We start from the raw sequence: 23492 nt of genomic DNA on the forward strand, positions 1-23492 counted from the left end.
ACCTGGCAGGGGAGATACCATGATCACGAAGGTGGTTTTCCCAGGGCGAGGCTTATCCATTGCACTCCGGATGTGCTGACCCCTGCGATTTCCCCAAATGTGGGAAACTCGACTGCATAATTTGTGGTAGTGGGGGACTGCGTTCGCGCTTTCCCCTGGTGTTTGATTTGGTGAAAAAGTAGAAAACAATTTCTGTAGCGGACTTCTGGAGCTGTGTTTTCATCATCACGTGTGTCTGTGTGTGCGTTATGGTGCGCTGAGGTTTCCTTCTGTGTGTTCGCCGGGTGGTTGCTGTTCGCAGCTAATCGCTCATTTGGTGTTCTGCTGCGTTGGGGAGTTCCTAGCATGTTTGTTGTCGTGTGCACTGAACTTCTAACGAGCCTTGTTTTATTTCTCTCACAACCGTGTTTTGTTCTTCTGTGGTCAAGTCGTTCCTCGGTTTTATGTTCCGTGTAGCAGTTTATCAACAACGTCCGCATTGCCGAGCCGCGGGAAATGCAGCGGTCAACGCTTCGGAAGCAGTGTCTGCAAAAAATACTGCCGTTTTTGCGCTAGCGTGAGTGAAACCGGGGGGTATCAATACTAACAAAATCAGCTGACAACAAACACTATATATAGCGGGGTACGTATAGAATCCCGAAAACAGTGTACGTAAGTTGACTTGCGGTAATAGCAGTAGAGCCACAGACACAGGGAACAAAGCTCTGGAGAAAGGTTGGGCAAGGGCAAGTCAGGAGGAGTACGGGGTTCATTGAGTATGGAATGCTGTATATAAAGTAACTGAAAGTTACCTATAGAGGACATTGAACTTTTTATTCGGCATTCTGTGGATAAACGTATAACGAAAAACAAGCCACCTCGAACTGGCGCAGTATTATTATACAAACACTTAGTTTATTAAGTGAAATTTTAAAAAATGAAGTACGGAGGCAATTCCCTGCTTGTCCGTGGTTAGGACCCCGTGCTTTTCACCCACGGCCCCCTGGGTTCAATCCCTGGAGCAGAAACTGAGATTCCCCAAGCCGGCGGGGCTTCGCGAAAAATCTCCTAGATATACATGTGTGTATGTATATGTTTATATGTCTACATACTTGCATCTACATAAACACACACGCCTACGTATCTATATATGTAACTTGTTGAGCACAGGCTTCAAAACAAAAAACAGAATGGAAACTGTTCTCCAGAAGGTTCAGAGTCCAGGAAAGATGAAAAATACCGTGGCCTTCATACAGAAAAACCACCGAACACTCCCTGTTCAGCTTCATCAGCAATGTCTCTGAACACCATTTGCTTGAGTCCTAGGGTGAGAGCTACTACGGACAGAACCAAAAACCCAAACAGAGGCCAGAGTCCCTGAGCCCTGGGAGAGGGCGCACCAGGCCACGCCATCAGCTTCCAACCTAGCCTCTTTCAGTTCCTTATTACATTAGGAGAATGTGATTATTTTTACAGATAGCAGAAAAATGCAAGTCAAGTGTAAAGCACCTTGTTTTTCGCACATACCTGCCCCCTTCTCTTCATCTACGGCTTCTGCTGACTGAAGCTGTAGGGGAGGCAAAAACTTTACTTTTTACCCTTTGAGGGTCTCTGGCAGGGCCTGAGTATTAATGGCTGTAAAACAGGAGGGGGGCACCTCCCTGGGGGTGCAGTGATTAAGAATCCGCCTGCCAATGCGGGGGACACGGGTTCGAGCCCTGGCCGGGGCAGATCCCCACGTGCCGCGGAGCAACTACGCCCGTGCGTCGCGACTACTGAGCCTGCGCTCTAGAGCCCACGAGCCACAACTACTGAGCCCGCGCGCCTAGAGCCCGTGCTCTGCAACAAGAGAAGCCACCGCAATGAGAAGCCCCGCACACCGCAACGAAGACTAGCCCCCGGTCGCCGCAACTAGAGAAAGCTCGTGCACAGCGATTAATTAAAAAAAAATTTTTTCTTTTCTTTTTAAACAGGAGGAAAACATGCAGATTTTTACATATATGTAGATGAAAACCCAAAGAAGTGGTTAAGTGGGTCTCCGAGGAACCCTGGTTCCTTTTTTTTTTTTTTTTAAATAAATTTTATTTTTGGCTGCGTTGGGTCTTCATTGCGGCGCGCGGGCTTCTCATTGCAGTGGCTTCTCTTATGGCGGAGCACGGCGCGCGGGCTTCAGTAGTTGTGGCGCACGGGCTTAGTTGCTCTGCAGCATGTGGGATCTGCCCGGGCCAGGGCTTGAACCCGTGTCCCCTGCATTGGCAGGCGGATTCTTAACCACTGTGCCACCAGGGAAGCCCACCCTGGTTCCTTTTATTGGTCCTGGTTCCTTTTGTTGGAGAATGATACTTAGAGACCAAAATCTGGTGTGTCATTGCTGTTAGGCCCTGTACCTATTTTACTCAGTGGATTATATTCCGTTATTATCATTACCTTGATTTGGCAGTGGGAACCCTTTCGAATTGGCTCTTGTGTGCTTGACATGCCACCGAATCAGTCACTGTACATTCCTTTACTTTTGGGCACAGTTGCATGTTCCAGGCTTGTATTTTCCCCACCTAAGAGCCTCGCCTCCCCTGGGGGCTGATATGCCCCTCCGCCCTCCTGCCCACAATGACTTTCTGTCGCAGTGAGGCTTACTGGGGAGCGATGGAGAAGGACCATCAGGCTTCTCAGGAGAGAGGACATCCAGGGCTCCACAAGGCCCATGGATACCCAGCCTTGGCTCCCCTCCTTCGCCCACCTACCCCGATTCCTTTGGCAGAGGCGGCTGCTTCCTGAAAGAGGTCAAGGTTCTGTGGACTTCCTGGAGAGGCACTGGAGTCCAGAGGGAGGGGCAGAGGGCACAGGTGTCCAGGTTGGACTCCTTACAAACGTCTCTGATCCCAGCTGGTGTGTGCCCACCACCCAAGACCGCTAACCCACCCAGCAAAAGTCCCACAGAGGCACGGCAAGCCACACCAAAGTGGCCTTCCCTCAGCTGGGTGTGTCGCCGCTCCCTGACCGGGCAGCAGGCACCTCTGCCCCTTGGAGGGTGAGGGGCAGTGCCTCAGAGGTCCCCTGCTATTATTCTCTGTGACACCCAGACAAGAAGAGTTGGCCGTGCTGAGACTCACACTCCCCTGTGCCGGTCACCCAAACCCACGCACCCCGCCCACTCCCCCAAAGCCAGGTTCCCAAGGGTTCCACACCTCCACATCCCGTCGGGGGTATATCCAACGAAGGCCTGAGGTTCTCTCTTTGGCCCTCGTCCGCTGGTCTCTGCAGATGGTGACATTTGAGGCTGAGGTCTTTCTGTAGCTGCAGAGCAATAGACTCTTCCTGAAGGTCACCTGTCAGACTGCAGTGGCACGGCCTCCCAGGCCCACGGAGACTCCACGGAGACTCCACAGACTCCAGGTCAGCCCCTCTTAGTTAGCAGTGGGACCGTGAGGAGGGCTGAGTCCGCAGCGGGGTGGGGCGGGGGGGAACCATAGGAGCTTGCCAGGAGAGGAAGACGGGTGGGGAAACGCAGTCTCCGGTTTGAGAGGCAGAACCAGAACCGAAAAAGGGCTTGTGGGCTCAGGGGTCAGGGGAGGGCAGCGCTGGGCCTCTGAGGTTTCAGAGAGCCTCGCTCCCACCGGGGTTCTGCTGTGACTCCTCTCGGTGAGTCTCCGGCGTTTCCTTCCCACAGGAAGGAAGGGGCAAGGACCACCCGCGGCGTTCTTCTCGGCACCCACACATCCCACCCCAACCAGGCTCTGTCCACAAGGTGAAGCTGCTCCTTCTTGCTGAAAGCCCGGCCCATTTCCTCCTGGGTGCTCTCTGCTTGGGCCTCAGCAGCTTCCTCTTGGCCCCGGCCAGTTCAGCCTTAAGGACCCAATAAAGGTAGCCAGCTGGTCAGAAGCTACAGGCCGGTGGTTTGTGCAAGGAGGTGAAGTTGAGAGCCCCTCCATGTTGGCAGCTCCCCACCTGCCCACCACCCCACCCTCCACCCTTCTGCTCCCTGCCATCAGCCCCCATTGCCCCTGGCTCTCAGGGCTCTCTGAGCTCTGCCTGTGCTTTTGCTGTCAATCTTCCTTTCTCTCTCTTTCTCCCGCCCCACCCCCTTTCTATCTATCTATCATCTATCTATCTATCATCTAATCTATCTACCTATCTATCTACCTATCATCTATCTATATCCATCAGATGTAGCAGAAGAATGGGTGCGGGCGTTTTCCCACCCTTGTACAGAGTGTGAGCGATCTTTGCTCTTTTGGCGGGAACTCAACCCCTCCAGCGGCTACCAGAATAGGTGCGAAGCATAGCACAGGGAGATCAGCTCGGTGCTTTGTGACCGCCTGGAGGGGTGGGATAGGGAGGGTGGGAGGGAGACGCAAAAGGGAGGGGATATGGGAACATATGTATATGTATAACTGATTAAATTTGTTATAAAGCAAAAAATAAAAAATAAATAAAAATAAAAATAAAAAATAAAAAATTTCACATCACAGAATAGGTGCGAAGGCATATGAAAGCTGAGGTTTCCAGGGGGGCACACACCCCCCTCCCCCGCCCTGTCCTCAGACTGACAGGACACCTGGAAGGTTCTCATCGGCACTGTCAAGGCCCACTGAGAGCCCTGCTGCGTTTCGCTCCTGCCGGTGTCGGCTTCCGCGCAGGTACACAATTGGCAGTGTCTCGGAGGGTGGCAGAATGTGGCTTGGAAGATCTCGGGGTGGCAGTTCTGCCCCACAAATAGATTAAGACGGTTGGGAAGGTTCTCTGTCTCCCCGGGACTGTACCTGTAGAGACCATGGGAAAGACAGGGAAGGGGAGAGAGAGGTTGGGAGATTGAAAGACTGGGAGAGACAGAGACAGTGACCTTCCTCTGGGGGGCAGAGCTGGGGACTGAGCCCGGGAGTGAGAAGGGGTTTCCAGGAAGGGCGCCGTGGTTGTCCCTGACCGTGTGATGGCCTGTGTGCTTGTCGGCCTCCAGGGCTTTGGGTGGGCAGCTCCTGCGTGCCCACCTGTTTCGCAGGGATGTGCGCGTGTCGAGCAGAGCGGGGGCGGTGGGTGGATAAAAGTGGAGAGGGCGCGGGCCGCGGTGGGGCCGGCGGGGCTGCGCGCTAAGGCCGGAGCAACCGGGCTGCGGGCGGGCGTGTGGCCTGCGGGCGGGAGCAAGGCGCAAGCGTGTTCCCTGGCCACGGCCCCCACGTGGCTGTGCGGGCGTTCCCCCAAAGGCTTTCCCCCCTCTGGCCGGGGAGAGAGGATGCTGCGCTGCCTCAGGGCCTTGGGCGGGACTTGGCCCCGGGGTGGGGGGGGGTGCCCTTCACGAGGGCGCAAAAGCGACGGGCACCTCCTTCGAGCCGGGATCGAACCAGCGACCTAAGGATGTCCACACGTGTCGAGTCTACAGTCCTCCGCTCTACCAGCTGAGCTATCGAAGGGTGCGCGCCTCTAGGCCCGGGCCCTTAACTTTTTCTGGAAATGCCGGAGCACGGCACTGGGACGCCCGAGGTGAGACAGGCCGAGGGCTGGTTGGAAGCCCCTTTGAAGAGAGCGGTGCACGCGCCGCCACGACGCCCGGTGCGGCCGGGAGGACGGGGCAATCCTGCGGCGTGGCTGCGGCCGGGCCCTGGTGGTGGCCGGCATCGGGGCGGCGACTTTCAAGATGCCTGGGCCCCCGCGCTCACCTGTGGCCTCCTTTCCCCTCCCCACGCCCCTCCCCTTTCTACGGCGGTCCGCGGCCAGAACGCGGGGAAGAGGGCGAGGGGAGGGGCGTTGGCGAAATGGATGCGCCCGTGGGGAGGGGGAGGCCTGGCAGACGAGAGGGGAACCCACAGGGAGGGGCACCGGGGAGCCGGCTGCCAAGCGCCTAGCCACCCGGTGCTTTTGAAGCGCCTTCAGTTCAAAATAATCCTTTGGCCAAAATGGCATTTTTTGGTGTGGCACATTCTGCCACCCTTCAAAGCCGACATCGTCTTGCCTGGCTTACGCAAGTCTCCTGTTGATCTCCCTGCTTTCGCCCTGCCACCTTTACAGCCACACTGATTTTCTTTCCTTTTCGTGGGGTGGGGGGCGGGATGGGGGTGGGCGCTTAGATCAAGCCGCTCCCCTTCTCGAAACCTGCTGGTTCACTCAGACTTAAATCCTTACAAAGGTCTACAAGGCCCTCAATTCTTAACCCCACCCAGTCACTCCTCTGACTTAATTTTGGTACAACTCTTAAACTTTGTTCTGTCCACAGGGCCTCCTTGCTATTCTCCAAGCACAGTCCTACCTGGCCCCTTGCTCTAGCTGATCTTTCGCTTAGGGACGCTCTTCCCCCAGACAGCCGCATGACCAACTCCCTCACGTCTTTCCAGTCTTTCACAACTGTAGGCCCTTTTCAACGAATGCTCTAATGAGGGGAGGTCAGGCGCCTGTGTCAGGTGTTGAACTTTCTCAGGCAGGCTTTTTAAAAAAAATATTTATTTACTTAGGCTGCGCCGGGTCTTAGTTGCAGCACGCGTGATCTTTTTTAGGTGCAGCATGCGGACTTCTTAGTTGAGGCACATGGACTCCTAGTTGCCTGGGACGCTCTTCCCCCAGACAGCCGCATGACTAGCTGCATGCGGGATCTAGTTCCCAGACCAGGGATCGAAGCCCGGCCCCCTGCATTTAAGTGGCAGAATGTGCCACACCAAAAAATGCCATTTTGGCCAAAGGATTATTTTGAACTGAAGGCGCTTCAAAAGCACCGGGTGGCTAGGCGCTTGGCAGCCGGCTCCCCGGTGCCCCTCCCTGTGGGTTCCCCTCTCGTCTGCCAGGCCTCCCCCTCCCCACGGGCGCATCCATTTCGCCAACGCCCCTCCCCTCGCCCTCTTCCCCGCGTTCTGGCCGCGGACCGCCGTAGAAAGGGGAGGGGCGTGGGGAGGGGAAAGGAGGCCACAGGTGAGCGCGGGGGCCCAGGCATCTTGAAAGTCGCCGCCCCGATGCCGGCCACCACCAGGGCCCGGCCGCAGCCACGCCGCAGGATTGCCCCGTCCTCCCGGCCGCACCGGGCGTCGTGGCGGCGCGTGCACCGCTCTCTTCAAAGGGGCTTCCAACCAGCCCTCGGCCTGTCTCACCTCGGGCGTCCCAGTGCCGTGCTCCGGCATTTCCAGAAAAAGTTAAGGGCCCGGGCCTAGAGGCGCGCACCCTTCGATAGCTCAGCTGGTAGAGCGGAGGACTGTAGACTCGACACGTGTGGACATCCTTAGGTCGCTGGTTCGATCCCGGCTCGAAGGAGGTGCCCGTCGCTTTTGCGCCCTCGTGAAGGGCACCCCCCCCCACCCCGGGGCCAAGTCCCGCCCAAGGCCCTGAGGCAGCGCAGCATCCTCTCTCCCCGGCCAGAGGGGGGAAAGCCTTTGGGGGAACGCCCGCACAGCCACGTGGGGGCCGTGGCCAGGGAACACGCTTGCGCCTTGCTCCCGCCCGCAGGCCACACGCCCGCCCGCAGCCCGGTTGCTCCGGCCTTAGCGCGCAGCCCCGCCGGCCCCACCGCGGCCCGCGCCCTCTCCACTTTTATCCACCCACCGCCCCCGCTCTGCTCGACACGCGCACATCCCTGCGAAACAGGTGGGCACGCAGGAGCTGCCCACCCAAAGCCCTGGAGGCCGACAAGCACACAGGCCATCACACGGTCAGGGACAACCACGGCGCCCTTCCTGGAAACCCCTTCTCACTCCCGGGCTCAGTCCCCAGCTCTGCCCCCCAGAGGAAGGTCACTGTCTCTGTCTCTCCCAGTCTTTCAATCTCCCAACCTCTCTCTCCCCTTCCCTGTCTTTCCCATGGTCTCTACAGGTACAGTCCCGGGGAGACAGAGAACCTTCCCAACCGTCTTAATCTATTTGTGGGGCAGAACTGCCACCCCGAGATCTTCCAAGCCACATTCTGCCACCCTCCGAGACACTGCCAATTGTGTACCTGCGCGGAAGCCGACACCGGCAGGAGCGAAACGCAGCAGGGCTCTCAGTGGGCCTTGACAGTGCCGATGAGAACCTTCCAGGTGTCCTGTCAGTCTGAGGACAGGGCGGGGGAGGGGGGTGTGTGCCCCCCTGGAAACCTCAGCTTTCATATGCCTTCGCACCTATTCTGTGATGTGAAATTTTTTATTTTTTATTTTTATTTTTATTTATTTTTTATTTTTTGCTTTATAACAAATTTAATCAGTTATACATATACATATGTTCCCATATCCCCTCCCTTTTGCGTCTCCCTCCCACCCTCCCTATCCCACCCCTCCAGGCGGTCACAAAGCACCGAGCTGATCTCCCTGTGCTATGCTTCGCACCTATTCTGGTAGCCGCTGGAGGGGTTGAGTTCCCGCCAAAAGAGCAAAGATCGCTCACACTCTGTACAAGGGTGGGAAAACGCCCGCACCCATTCTTCTGCTACATCTGATGGATATAGATAGATGATAGGTAGATAGATAGGTAGATAGATTAGATGATAGATAGATAGATGATAGATAGATAGAAAGGGGGTGGGGCGGGAGAAAGAGAGAGAAAGGAAGATTGACAGCAAAAGCACAGGCAGAGCTCAGAGAGCCCTGAGAGCCAGGGGCAATGGGGGCTGATGGCAGGGAGCAGAAGGGTGGAGGGTGGGGTGGTGGGCAGGTGGGGAGCTGCCAACATGGAGGGGCTCTCAACTTCACCTCCTTGCACAAACCACCGGCCTGTAGCTTCTGACCAGCTGGCTACCTTTATTGGGTCCTTAAGGCTGAACTGGCCGGGGCCAAGAGGAAGCTGCTGAGGCCCAAGCAGAGAGCACCCAGGAGGAAATGGGCCGGGCTTTCAGCAAGAAGGAGCAGCTTCACCTTGTGGACAGAGCCTGGTTGGGGTGGGATGTGTGGGTGCCGAGAAGAACGCCGCGGGTGGTCCTTGCCCCTTCCTTCCTGTGGGAAGGAAACGCCGGAGACTCACCGAGAGGAGTCACAGCAGAACCCCGGTGGGAGCGAGGCTCTCTGAAACCTCAGAGGCCCAGCGCTGCCCTCCCCTGACCCCTGAGCCCACAAGCCCTTTTTCGGTTCTGGTTCTGCCTCTCAAACCGGAGACTGCGTTTCCCCACCCGTCTTCCTCTCCTGGCAAGCTCCTATGGTTCCCCCCCGCCCCACCCCGCTGCGGACTCAGCCCTCCTCACGGTCCCACTGCTAACTAAGAGGGGCTGACCTGGAGTCTGTGGAGTCTCCGTGGAGTCTCCGTGGGCCTGGGAGGCCGTGCCACTGCAGTCTGACAGGTGACCTTCAGGAAGAGTCTATTGCTCTGCAGCTACAGAAAGACCTCAGCCTCAAATGTCACCATCTGCAGAGACCAGCGGACGAGGGCCAAAGAGAGAACCTCAGGCCTTCGTTGGATATACCCCCGACGGGATGTGGAGGTGTGGAACCCTTGGGAACCTGGCTTTGGGGGAGTGGGCGGGGTGCGTGGGTTTGGGTGACCGGCACAGGGGAGTGTGAGTCTCAGCACGGCCAACTCTTCTTGTCTGGGTGTCACAGAGAATAATAGCAGGGGACCTCTGAGGCACTGCCCCTCACCCTCCAAGGGGCAGAGGTGCCTGCTGCCCGGTCAGGGAGCGGCGACACACCCAGCTGAGGGAAGGCCACTTTGGTGTGGCTTGCCGTGCCTCTGTGGGACTTTTGCTGGGTGGGTTAGCGGTCTTGGGTGGTGGGCACACACCAGCTGGGATCAGAGACGTTTGTAAGGAGTCCAACCTGGACACCTGTGCCCTCTGCCCCTCCCTCTGGACTCCAGTGCCTCTCCAGGAAGTCCACAGAACCTTGACCTCTTTCAGGAAGCAGCCGCCTCTGCCAAAGGAATCGGGGTAGGTGGGCGAAGGAGGGGAGCCAAGGCTGGGTATCCATGGGCCTTGTGGAGCCCTGGATGTCCTCTCTCCTGAGAAGCCTGATGGTCCTTCTCCATCGCTCCCCAGTAAGCCTCACTGCGACAGAAAGTCATTGTGGGCAGGAGGGCGGAGGGGCATATCAGCCCCCAGGGGAGGCGAGGCTCTTAGGTGGGGAAAATACAAGCCTGGAACATGCAACTGTGCCCAAAAGTAAAGGAATGTACAGTGACTGATTCGGTGGCATGTCAAGCACACAAGAGCCAATTCGAAAGGGTTCCCACTGCCAAATCAAGGTAATGATAATAACGGAATATAATCCACTGAGTAAAATAGGTACAGGGCCTAACAGCAATGACACACCAGATTTTGGTCTCTAAGTATCATTCTCCAACAAAAGGAACCAGGACCAATAAAAGGAACCAGGGTGGGCTTCCCTGGTGGCACAGTGGTTAAGAATCCGCCTGCCAATGCAGGGGACACGGGTTCAAGCCCTGGCCCGGGCAGATCCCACATGCTGCAGAGCAACTAAGCCCGTGCGCCACAACTACTGAAGCCCGCGCGCCGTGCTCCGCCATAAGAGAAGCCACTGCAATGAGAAGCCCGCGCGCCGCAATGAAGACCCAACGCAGCCAAAAATAAAATTTATTTAAAAAAAAAAAAAAAAGGAACCAGGGTTCCTCGGAGACCCACTTAACCACTTCTTTGGGTTTTCATCTACATATATGTAAAAATCTGCATGTTTTCCTCCTGTTTAAAAAGAAAAGAAAAAATTTTTTTTTAATTAATCGCTGTGCACGAGCTTTCTCTAGTTGCGGCGACCGGGGGCTAGTCTTCGTTGCGGTGTGCGGGGCTTCTCATTGCGGTGGCTTCTCTTGTTGCAGAGCACGGGCTCTAGGCGCGCGGGCTCAGTAGTTGTGGCTCGTGGGCTCTAGAGCGCAGGCTCAGTAGTCGCGACGCACGGGCGTAGTTGCTCCGCGGCACGTGGGGATCTGCCCCGGCCAGGGCTCGAACCCGTGTCCCCCGCATTGGCAGGCGGATTCTTAATCACTGCACCCCCAGGGAGGTGCCCCCCTCCTGTTTTACAGCCATTAATACTCAGGCCCTGCCAGAGACCCTCAAAGGGTAAAAAGTAAAGTTTTTGCCTCCCCTACAGCTTCAGTCAGCAGAAGCCGTAGATGAAGAGAAGGGGGCAGGTATGTGCGAAAAACAAGGTGCTTTACACTTGACTTGCATTTTTCTGCTATCTGTAAAAATAATCACATTCTCCTAATGTAATAAGGAACTGAAAGAGGCTAGGTTGGAAGCTGATGGCGTGGCCTGGTGCGCCCTCTCCCAGGGCTCAGGGACTCTGGCCTCTGTTTGGGTTTTTGGTTCTGTCCGTAGTAGCTCTCACCCTAGGACTCAAGCAAATGGTGTTCAGAGACATTGCTGATGAAGCTGAACAGGGAGTGTTCGGTGGTTTTTCTGTATGAAGGCCACGGTATTTTTCATCTTTCCTGGACTCTGAACCTTCTGGAGAACAGTTTCCATTCTGTTTTTTGTTTTGAAGCCTGTGCTCAACAAGTTACATATATAGATACGTAGGCGTGTGTGTTTATGTAGATGCAAGTATGTAGACATATAAACATATACATACACACATGTATATCTAGGAGATTTTTCGCGAAGCCCCGCCGGCTTGGGGAATCTCAGTTTCTGCTCCAGGGATTGAACCCAGGGGGCCGTGGGTGAAAAGCACGGGGTCCTAACCACGGACAAGCAGGGAATTGCCTCCGTACTTCATTTTTTAAAATTTCACTTAATAAACTAAGTGTTTGTATAATAATACTGCGCCAGTTCGAGGTGGCTTGTTTTTCGTTATACGTTTATCCACAGAATGCCGAATAAAAAGTTCAATGTCCTCTATAGGTAACTTTCAGTTACTTTATATACAGCATTCCATACTCAATGAACCCCGTACTCCTCCTGACTTGCCCTTGCCCAACCTTTCTCCAGAGCTTTGTTCCCTGTGTCTGTGGCTCTACTGCTATTACCGCAAGTCAACTTACGTACACTGTTTTCGGGATTCTATACGTACCCCGCTATATATAGTGTTTGTTGTCAGCTGATTTTGTTAGTATTGATACCCCCCGGTTTCACTCACGCTAGCGCAAAAACGGCAGTATTTTTTGCAGACACTGCTTCCGAAGCGTTGACCGCTGCATTTCCCGCGGCTCGGCAATGCGGACGTTGTTGATAAACTGCTACACGGAACATAAAACCGAGGAACGACTTGACCACAGAAGAACAAAACACGGTTGTGAGAGAAATAAAACAAGGCTCGTTAGAAGTTCAGTGCACACGACAACAAACATGCTAGGAACTCCCCAACGCAGCAGAACACCAAATGAGCGATTAGCTGCGAACAGCAACCACCCGGCGAACACACAGAAGGAAACCTCAGCGCACCATAACGCACACACAGACACACGTGATGATGAAAACACAGCTCCAGAAGTCCGCTACAGAAATTGTTTTCTACTTTTTCACCAAATCAAACACCAGGGGAAAGCGCGAACGCAGTCCCCCACTACCACAAATTATGCAGTCGAGTTTCCCACATTTGGGGAAATCGCAGGGGTCAGCACATCCGGAGTGCAATGGATAAGCCTCGCCCTGGGAAAACCACCTTCGTGATCATGGTATCTCCCCTGCCAGGTAAGTATGAGTCACCAGTCTCCCCCTCATCCCTCACCCTCGCGATCGCCCACCTCTTCACGCATGCTCACTTCCCTCACGCCCTCTCCGTGCCCTCCGCCCCTGCATGCCCCTCGCTCCGACTTCGCCCACCCCGGGAACAACCTCGCGAGTCCTCGGCTGTCCACACGCAGGACGCGGAAGCCCAGCCGGTGTGAGACCAGCAGCCTCTGCGCGCCTCCCTATCTGCATACGCCACGTCCCTCTCCGGAAGTCCCGCGCCTCTAATCTTTCCCCAAGCCCGCTGAGGAGAGCTGGGAGAACGCAGGAGGGATCTGCTCAGAGTCTTCGACTTAGAATGAACATTAGGTTCTTGTTTAAAGTTAGATTGAGGGGTTTCACTTTTCGCACCGTCTATGTCTAACCTTTTCCCCATTGGGAAATCGCTATGTTTGGGGGCAGTTAGCCCTCGGGCGGCTTTCTAGTCTGTTACGTTCTCTTTGCCTTGTGTGGCCTCGAGGAGCTTAGGGCAGGTTTCCCAGACCTCCAGGTTTCTCTAGATAGGACGCATTGACGATGTTAAGTGAAAAAAATAAAGTGCCCGCATATATGTAGTATGCTACCCTTTGTCTATGAGAAAAGTGAAAAAAAAGAAAATTATACGCCGTCTGTCAAAAAGAAACCCAGGAGTGTTAAACCAGAACTGATGAAATTGCCTGTATGGGTGAGTGCAAGGAGAGAGTGACAGTTTTCTGAGCGTACCTTTCTATGTAATTATTTGGGGAACTCTGTTAACATTTCGGATATGTTTTCAAAACACAGGGGGAGGGACTTCCCTCAGGGTCCAACGGGAAACGCACTTCCAATGCAGGGGGCCGGGGTTCGGTCCCTGGTCACGGAACCACACCCTGCATGCGTGCCGCAACTAAGGGTTCACATGCCGCAACTAAAGATCCCACAGGCCACAACTAAAGATCCCACGTGCCGCAACTAAGACCCGGCACAGCCAAAATCAAGGAAGGAAGGGGGAAGGAAAGAAAGAAAAACTGCTGCTTAAAAAAAAAATAAAAATAAAATAAAAATACAGTGGGAGGACTTCCCTGGTGGCGCGATGGTTAAGAATCCTCCCGCCAATGCAGGGGACACGGGTTCGTGCCCCGGTCCGGGAGGATCCCACATGCCGCGGAGCGGCTGGGCCTGTGAGCCACGGCCGCTGGGCCTGCGCGTCCGGAGCCTGTGCTCCGCAGCGGGAGAGGCCACAACAGTGAGAGGCCCGCGTACCGGGAGGGGGCGGGGGTGGAAAGCACACTTGAATGTAATTATGAGGAAATACAGGACAACCTAAAAACCAAGGATACTCTACAAAATAACTGGCCTGTAATTTTTTTAAATGCCTGCATAATGAAATAAAACGATGGGCCTGGGGATTATTTCAGATTAAAATGGGTTAAAGAGACAGGATACAGAATGCAACATGTGATTTTGAATTTTCCTTTGCTATAAAGGACATTCCTGAGACAATTGATAGAAATGGAATAATGTTTATAGAGTAAATAATAATATTGCATCCATGTTAATTTCTTGATTTTTATAATTATCCTGGGGTTAGATAAGAAGATGCTCTATTTTTAGGAAACACACACTAAGAAAGGAAACTTCCTGAGACAACCAGTAATCAAAAAAAGGGTGCTTGGGACTTCCCTGGCGGTCCAGTGGTGTGGTTAAGCCTCCCCGCTTCCACTGCAGCTGGGCGTGGGTTCCATCCCTGGTTGGGGAACTTAAGATCCCGCATGCCCCACGGCGCAGCCAAAAAAGAAAAAAAGGGTGCTACAATACGTTTCCTCTGATCTTTTCGCAGTTAGGACCTCAGGAAACCTTCCCTGACCCTATAGTCTCCAGTCCTGTGTCTAGCCTCGCTTTGCTCCGTAGCACCGACCACAGTAGTATAATGCAGCACAAGGTCCACTGGAAGTCGACACACAATAGTTGAATCGTTTTGTTCACGTCTGGGGAGGATCCACTTGATCTCGAGAAAGAATCTTCACGTATGGAAGAGGAAAAGACAAACCCGGGCGGCTGAAAGAGGCAGCCTAGTCCCTCAGGACGAGGACGTGACATTTCCGTGCACTCGATTTTCGGAAACCGTTCAACACCCGTTCCCGGCCCACACATCTACCCCTTGCAGGAACGCTTTGCCCCGATAGTCTCTGTTCGTTTTTCTTTGCTGTTGCAAGATTCGATTACTACATAATCTGAACGAAAGATCATGGATGAGGACTAAAACAACTTCATGTTAAACTGATGACGAAACTCTGATCTTACTATTTAACATTTGATTGACATTGTGTTCCGTGTCATTTTCACTGAAAGGAAGGTGAGACCACACTCGAGCTCCGACCTGCTCCTGAACTGCAGGGCGCCGGGCGCCGCGAGCTCCTGTCTTCCCGGGTCCCCCCTCCAGGTCCCGACTCGTCGCCGCTCGCCCACGCCCTCCCTCCGGAGACACCGGCGCATCTCGGTCGGGAATTAGTAGGTCCGTATCTCCCGCGGGAAAGAACGGGACGCCGAAAAGGTCCCGGCAGGGGCGTGGCGTGTGTAGATGAGGAGGCGCACAGAGGCTGCTGGTCCCACTCCGCCTGGGTCCTATCTAGAGAAACCTGGAGGTCAAGGAAACCTGCCCTAAGCTCCCCGAGGCCACACAAGCCAAAGAGAAAGTAACAGACTAGAAAGCCGCCCGAGGGCTAACTGCCCCCAAACATAGCGATTAACCAATGGGGAAAAGGTTAGACATAGACGGTGCGAAAAGTGAAACCCCTCAATCTAACTTTAAACAAGGACCTAATGTTCATTCTAAGTCGAAGACTCTGAGCAGATCCCTCCTGCGTTCTCCCTGCTGTCCTCAGCCTGCGCGGGACTTCCGGAGAGGGGCGTGGCGTATGCAGATAGGGAGGCGCGCAGAGGCTGCTGGTCCCACACCGGCTGGGCTTCCGCGTCCTGCGTGTGGACAGCCGAGGACTCGCGAGGTTGTTCTCGGGGTGGGCGAAGCCGGAGCGAGGGGCATGCAGGGGCGGAGGGCACGGAGAGGGCGTGAGGGAAGTGAGCGTGCGTGAAGAGGAGGGCGATCGCGAGGGTGAGGGATGAGGGGGAGACTGGTGACTCATACTTACCTGGCAGGGGAGATACCATGATCACGAAGGTGGTTTTCCCAGGGCGAGGCTTATCCATTGCACTCCGGATGTGCTGACCCCTGCGATTTCCCCAAATGTGGGAAACTCGACTGCATAATTTGTGGTAGTGGGGGACTGCGTTCGCGCTTTCCCCTGATGTTTGTGGTTGTTTAATGGTAGACTCTCGGGTTTCCACTGGCGGGCAATCCGTTATTTCGGCCCGCTTCTGTTCTACTTGGTTGGGGTGTTTAGTGTAGTGTTCGCGTGTGGCTGTTGGCTCTGTGAGAGGTGTTTCTGTGAGAGTCGTGTTGTGCTGCTCGCCGTACGCCTGTTGGAAGACTGCTGCAGTGTGGTGAGCTGCGTAGTAAGATAAAATGTGACGGGGTGATTTACTGGTTTGGTTACTGTTATTTCAACCACTAAATGGCTTTCTGTCGTCGATGCGTTTATCTGTTTACTGCGGTTTCTCGCTAGTAGTTTGAGCCGCCGGAGGGGTAGTAAGGAAATCAGCTGAGAAGCAACGGCGCAGGGAAGTATCCGCTGCTGTAATGCAAATAATACGAGTGAAAGCAGTTTATTACAATAAACGAGTAACGTAAAGAAGAAGGGCGTTATGCCTTTGTGAATCCGAGAAATGACGTAATTGTGCTTGTTCCAGAATAGGAGCATCCGCAGTTCTCGGGAAGAGAGTTCGGAGAAGTAGGGGGAGCACAGAACTAACAGGTACGAAACACTACATGTGAAGTAGTTGAGTAAGGAGGGTTTACGGTGTGGAGCATTAAACTCGGTATCTTGAAGTAACGTCCGGGGGGGGGGGGGAACTGAGGCAATGTTGAGAATCACCTCGTTTAAAGGATAGAATGGAAGAAACACGGTGTTTTGTGAGGGCCCCGTGATTATTATCCCTGCTCTACTAGGCTTGGTTTCAGTGTCCGGTTGGGAAACTGGGGTTGCGCTACCCGACGGCCATGGATGGCCCGAGACCCATACATACAAAAAAATATGTATACGCACCCATCCACATGGGTAAAAGTTACTGATCTCAGGCTTAATTTAAAAACGAAATACAGACTTCCTCAGCAAGTTTTCGCCGTGACTCGAGGTACGAGTGGTCACACCCAGAGCGAAGCTTACTCATTGTTCTGCGGATGTTGACCGTTGTGATTTCCCTAAGTGTGGGGAACGGAACTGCATAATTTATGGCACTGGGGGGACTGCCTTTGTGCTCTCCTCTGTGTTTTGTAGCTTCATTTTTTAAAATTTATTTTTCAGTCTCAGTTTATCATGCTGTATATTATGTCCTCATGACTTATTTATGAGTGGGATTTGTGTCTCTTCACGAGCCCTACCACAGATTTTAGCAACCTCCCACCGTCTCTCCACCCTTGGCAACGACCCATTTGCTCTATGTATCTAACCTATAAAACTGGGTTTATAGATACTTATTATTCTTTTTTCGCTGCGTTTGGGTCTTCACTGTTGCGCGCAAGCCTTCTCTAGTTGTGGGGGGTGGGGGCTTCTCATTGCAGTGGTTTCTCTTGCTGCGGAGCAGGGGCGCTAGAGCGCCCGGGGGCCCAGCAGTTGTGGCTCGCGGGCTCCAGAGCGCAGGATCAGTAGTTGCGGCGCACGGGCTTAGTTGCTCCGTGGCATGTGGGGTCTTCCCCGCCCAGGGCTCGAACCGGGGCTCCGCTTTTTCTATAATGTCACCGGGAATGTGCAAGCCGAGGGTTGGTGAGCTGATCCTGATACTCTTCTATCCAGCAGCAGCGAAAACACAGAATTTCACTTATTTTTTATAAATTCATTTTATTTTTGGCTGCGTCGGGTCTTCGTTGCTGCACCCGGGCTTTCTCTAGTTGCGGCGAGCGGGGGCTTCTCATTGCGGTGGCTTCTCTTGTTGGGCAGCACTGGCTCTAGGCGCGCGGGCTCCGTAGTGGTGGCCCTCGGGCTTGGTTGCTCCGCAGCAGGTGCGCTCTTCCCGGTCCAGTCCTCGAGCCCGTGTCCCCTGCATTGGCTGGCGGATTCTAAACCACTGCGCCAGCAGGGAAGACCCTCACTTCTTATTTTTACAGTATTGAATAGCTCTGCGCTTCTCAGTAGTTTTCCTTTCAACAACCCCCCCCCCACCGGGGGGGTAAAACTTCCATAGTTTTACTACGGAACATTACGAATATTGTAAACACTTTCTCCCCCAGTTGGAGCCTCACTGACCTACAGATAGGCTTGACACCCTTCTTTTTGTGTGTGTGTGTGTGTGTGTGTGTGTGTGTGTGCGTGTGTGCGCGCGGTACACGGGCCTCTCACTGCCGTGGCCTCTCCCGTTGCGGAGCACAGGCTCCGGACTCGCAGGCCCAGCCGCTCCGCGGCATGTGGGATCCTCCCGGACCGGGGCACGAACCCGTGTCCCCCTGCATCGGCAGGCGGACTCCCAACCACTGCGCCCCCAGGGAAGCCCCGACACACTTTTTTCTCACAAATTTCCTCTCCTGCCATCCTCCACTCTCACCGCATAAACTCCTAATCCCTCAGTCCCTTGCTTCCCACCGCAGCCAACGTTGACTCCCCAGGCCATTCCCACAGCCTGGGTTGCAGAGCATAAAGCATCATCCGAGGGAAACCCCAGACTGCCCATTGCTGGCTTGTCTCTGCCACTAGGCGTCTTCCCGTCGCACCTTTGCGGCCCTCAGGCAGGAGATGGTTAAGAAGTTTTACGAATGCCACAACTCACCAGGGCTGGCTATTTTTATCAGGGACTAGCAGTGAGCTATGGAATAAACCTTTCAATTGTTCTGGACGTACAAAGGAAATCTCTCCCGTATGACCTCGACGGAGTAACATACATTCTTTCCCTTATCTGTACGTTTTGTCAGTGAGAAGACCCTCGGACAGTCATCCACTCATTAATACATGTGTTTAGTAAGCACCCCTCACCTCCCCACACTCACGTGCAGCACACAACTGCTGCTTCCTGTCTACGCCCACCCCGTCAGTGAACCAAAGGGCCAAGGGATGTACTTTCCACTGTACTTCTTTCCCAGAAAAAGGCCACCTCCGTAGAAACACATTAGCTGACGGATGTGTGAAAAATTGTGTAGCTTTTTGCTCTGAACTTGCTATTTTTTTTAGCATTTACACAGCATCTTCACATTTCCAAAGCACTGTACCAACATTTATTAATCCTCACAACACCCCTGTGAGGTAGGTCAATATGTCTTTTATGGTAGAGAAATAGGCAGACAGGTCGAGTGAACCTTGTGGTCTGAGGCCACAAGGGCAGTCACTGAAGGGACTGCTCCTGAATCCAGAAGCTACGGCCCTCCACCCCACGTTCACACCACTGGTGGGTATCGCAGGGGCATATTCTCACCAGTGATGGGGACATGGAGGACAAAACAATCTCTCAGGCAACACAAACATCAACAGTTCAAACGCACTGAGGAACGTAAATAAGAGAGAAACATTGAGACAGCACACCAGTGAGGCAAGAGACATGCGGCAGAAAAGGCTGGAATCATAGCGACTAGTCCTGAGATCCAGGCAGGTGTTCTTAAAAACGGTTTGGGAAAACAAACTAGGAACGCGGTGGAAGGGTCACCAACCCAGATGCCTGTGATTTCCACGTGGGAAACAACTTAAGTGTGGAAAAATCCAACCACGCAATCTAATTTAAACTAGGAATAACAATGTTCGTTCACATTAGAAAGGCCAATAATATCTGTAATGTAGCTACTGACAGTATCCTTTTTGTACTGCCACTTTTATTCCAAATATTCCAACTTTTCCCCCACTGACAAGTGCTGTTCCCTATAGCACGCCTCTCTCTACATACCAGTCTATTCACTGGTGTATGTTGCACGGTTAATTAGCTGAACTAGGGCTGGAATCCTGGAAAGCACCACAGACCATACTCTCTGTTCCTGTTTTAGAAACAGCTGTCTCTAACCTGTCTCTGCCCAATTCCATCTTATATGAAGTGCTAAAAGCACACAGAGAAGCAGTTCATTCTTTTGTGAAGTGGTGAACTTGGTTCAATATGCCATTTTAAAAGAAATAAGAAAAAAGAAAAACTAAGACCTGCACTGTAAAAGCATAATATAGGAGATTATAGCTACTCCAAATTTTAGAGTGACCACAGAGTTAAAAACTATTACTGTTATCACTGTTTATTTGACAATAGTTCGTTTAGTCTACAAGTTTAAGGCAAACATACTAATGCATTTGCTTTTCTTCAGATATCATACTTATAAAGATTACGTAAAGTCTGTCCCAAAACTTCTAAGAAATGTTCATTAATTAAAAATAAGTCTCATTAAGATGCTTTACCAGGATACAAGAGTGAACTAAGGTGGTGTACAATGTTTTTTTAAAACAAAATTCAAAAAAGGTAACGGCAATCCTTATCTTGTTTACACAATGTATTTTGAAAGGGTTAAACTTCAGAAATTACTTAAAAGTAAATAAGATTGGCAGCCATAAGGAATACTATTCATAAAATAAGCACAGTTCTAGAGGCTACTTAAAAAAAGGCAGTACTTTGGGCTTCTGAAGAGGAGGAGGGCGCGATGATCATCAACTGTCCGCGGCGCAGGCGCGCAGGTCCCATCATGCAGCCCACAGCACCCGAGGGTGGCACCGCGCCACTGTTTCTCAGAAAAAGGGAGAGTAGATGCACTTTGTCAGCTGTTTCTTTTGTTTCCAGTGAGCAGTAAATGTCTAGCATCATTAAGAAAAGAAATAAAATCTGACGGAAGGCAGCCCTTTTTAACTGGAAGGCAGAGTGTGGCTTATGTGTCTCCATTTAACACTGCCAGGCAGTTCTGCAGCAACTGTAAGTTACCCTAAAAAGGGAGGGAAAATAAATGAAGTTCAAACAGTGTGAAAGACTCTTACTGAAAATATACAGTATTAGAAATCACATAACTTTACAGTTAAGATATCAGAATTTTGAAAAGTCATTTATTATATACAAATAAAGGTTTAAAGACGTAAAATTACAGAATTTGTTCCATGCACAATATTTTCCACATACCAGATTGTTCAGTAAATTTCTGTCTAGAACAATATTAATATTTGGCATGCTCCAGTGAGGGTTATAAAATATGCCCTTTGTATGCAGATTACTCCACTGAGTATGTTCTGATTGTTAGACAGGTTCTTATCACATTCCTTTAGCCATTAAAATATAGCATTAGATTTACAGCACTTTTTATAAAAATAGTAAGATTACATACAGAAGTATTCTATAAAATTCATACCTAAATGCCCATTTGTAAAACATATGAACTGGCACTCACATTTAGAGACATATAAAGGCAAATTTAAGTATATTTAGGTTACATTAATATATAAACAGGAATGAAGGAAAACCTCCTCCTTAGAGTAGAAAGTCAACTAAAACGTATAAAGAAAGATGGAATTGGAAAATGACCATCTGGCAATCGTCATCATCATCATAATTGACTCAAGCAAAAATCATGAATGGATGCCAAAAGCAGTATGGGACTAAAATGCCAATACTGTAGCCATCAGCTATGTGCAGCTGCATAATTAAAATTTCTGTTAATTAAAATTAAATAAAAACTCAGTTCCTCAGTTGCATTACCCACATTTCAAATCTTCAATAGCCACACATGACTAGTGCCAACCACACTGGACAGTGCTGATTACAAAATATTCCCACCATGGCACAAAGTTTTATTGGTCGGTGCTGGTTAAGTGATGGGGTATTTAACAGTCTCGGGTACCTCCCCACAGAATACTTCTTAATCCAAAGTATAAAATATCAACTTTGCCACTGTGAAGCCTGCAGACATCACTTTAAGCAAATGATCAAAGTTGTACATTGCCAGTAAGGCAACTGATCAACAGCATGTGCCTCCTCCTGTGTGATGCACCAAGAAGATCTGACATCACTTCTGGGTGGAATTCCTGTCCAAAGTGCACAACCTAGAACCACTAATTAGACAAACCCAAAGTGAGGCGCATTCTATAGGCCTGTGCTTTAACAGTGTCCAATGTTATGAAATACAAAGATTCAGCAACTTTTCCAGATTACAGAAGTCTAAGAAGACACGTGCACTGAATGCAACACATTCTCTTGAATTTCCTTTTGCCATTAAGGACATTATTGGGACAACTGGGGAAATGTGAATAAAGGCCTCTGGATTAGATAACAGAATTATGTTGATATTAATTTCCTCAACTTTATAACTGTACTGAGTAATTACTTGATTTTAGGAAATTCACATTTAAATGTATAAGAGGGAAGAATCATCATATATGCAGCTTATTCATATGGTTTAAGACAAAAACAGGTGTGTATAGGGGTGTGTGTGAGTGTGAGTGTGTGTGTGTGTGTGTGTGTGTGTAAAGAGAAACGGGGAGGAAGGGAGGGAAAAGGACAAAGCAGATGCGATAATATGTACATTTGGGGAATCTGGGTGAAAAGTATCCAGGAATTCTTTGTACTTTCCTTGCAATGTTCCTGAAAATCTAAAATTAAGTGAAAAATAAACATTAAACATTTTTAGGTGTTCAAGTTACTGTCAATTTTTGGCCAGTATAAGAACAGAACTGTGGGGCTTCCCTGGTGGCGCAGTGGTTGAGAGTCCGCCTGCCGGTGCAGGGGACACGGGTTTGTGCCCCGGTCCAGGAAGATCCCACATGCCACGGAGCGGCTGGGCCTGTGAGCCATGGCCGCTGAGCCTGCGCGTCCGGAGCCTGTGCTCCGCAACAGGAGAGGCCACAACAGTGAGAGGCCCGTGTACCGAAAAAAAAAAAAAAAAAAAAGAACAGAACTGTGACAAATGACTTTGAGCCTGTCTACAGTTATGAAATTACCTTCTTAGATATACTTCTTACAGGTATATTCCTCAAGTGGGACCGCTGAGTCACAGGATGCACATTCTGCAGGCTGACACCTGCCAAACTGCCCCTGCCAAAGGTGGACCTAACTCTGCAACTACAACCGGGTACACAGGGACTCACATCACACCCTCACAGTTGGCTCATCAGTTTTTTTTTTTTTTAATTGCCCTATCACACATTTTTTACTTCCTTAATAAAGAATCTGAGCCTATTTTCAAGGACACAAAAGTGACCTAACTACCTAGTTAACTAGATTCCAATTATGTGGCAAAGACATATATACCAGTTACAATAAATAAAATCCAAAGTAGTTTCAAACCATCTCGTTGTACATTTAACTATTACCTACTCTTTTGGGAATAATTTATGTGGATCCTGGGACCAAAATGAGACTTTGTTCAGATTTACAAAGTCATTAAGAAATCTCAGACCACAGAGTAGAGTTGCCCAACCTCAGCACTCTCAACATTTGGGCTGTGTGATCCTTCCTCATGGGGGCTGTCCGTCTATCACAGGACGTTGAGCAGCACTCCTGGCCTCTACCCACTACACACCAGCAGTGACCCCCCAACCCCCAGATGCGACAACCACAAATGTCTCCAGAAATTGCTAAATGTCTCCTGGGGGGCAAAATCACCACCAGTTAAGAACCACTGGACTAGAAGAGCTATCAGAAATTTGAACACAGAGAACACATTTCAGGAAGAATTTGAAAAAGTACAGAATCTGGAAACCAGAGGCTGACATCAATCTAAAGCAGGGTCAGCAAACTTTTTTTGTAAAGGGTTATTAAATAGTAAACATTTTAGACTTTGAGAGACATTTGGTCTCTGTTTCAACTACTCAACTTTGCTGTAGTAGCATGAAAGCAATCATAGACAAAGCATAAGTGAATAAGCTTAAGTGAATATGCTTGGCTGTATTCCAAAAAACCTTAATAGGTTAAATTTGAGTTTCATACAATTATCACATGTCATGAAA

At 51.3% G+C, this 23492-nt stretch overlaps 1 protein-coding gene and 2 long non-coding RNA genes across 3 annotated transcripts in view; 1 reads left to right on the top strand and 2 right to left on the bottom strand.

The window, feature by feature from the left end:
* Positions 1–274: 274 nt before the first annotated feature.
* LOC308614481 lies at positions 275–4608 on the top strand. The gene is made up of 3 exons (XR_014015399.1): positions 275–556; positions 3241–3372; positions 3647–4608. It is a non-coding gene; the product is annotated as an uncharacterized lncRNA (long non-coding RNA).
* Positions 4609–7892: 3284 nt separating this feature from the next.
* On the bottom strand, positions 7893–12226 carry LOC308615050. Its single transcript, XR_014015475.1, has 3 exons — positions 11945–12226; positions 9129–9260; positions 7893–8854 (listed from the first exon to the last, which is right to left on the bottom strand). It is a non-coding gene; the product is annotated as an uncharacterized lncRNA (long non-coding RNA).
* A 7565-nt stretch (positions 12227–19791) lies between these two features.
* The window catches only part of SNX6 (sorting nexin 6), a 56771-nt gene continuing 53070 nt past the window's right edge, over positions 19792–23492 (bottom strand). Inside the window, 1 exon segment of the mRNA XM_081228819.1 lies at positions 19792–20482. Coding sequence (XP_081084945.1) covers positions 20429–20482 — 54 coding nt within the window. The 3' untranslated portion in view covers positions 19792–20428.

This window comes from Mesoplodon bidens (assembly GCF_964165515.1).
Source record: "Mesoplodon bidens genome assembly, chromosome: 3".
Classification (NCBI taxonomy): Eukaryota; Metazoa; Chordata; class Mammalia; order Artiodactyla; family Ziphiidae; genus Mesoplodon; species Mesoplodon bidens.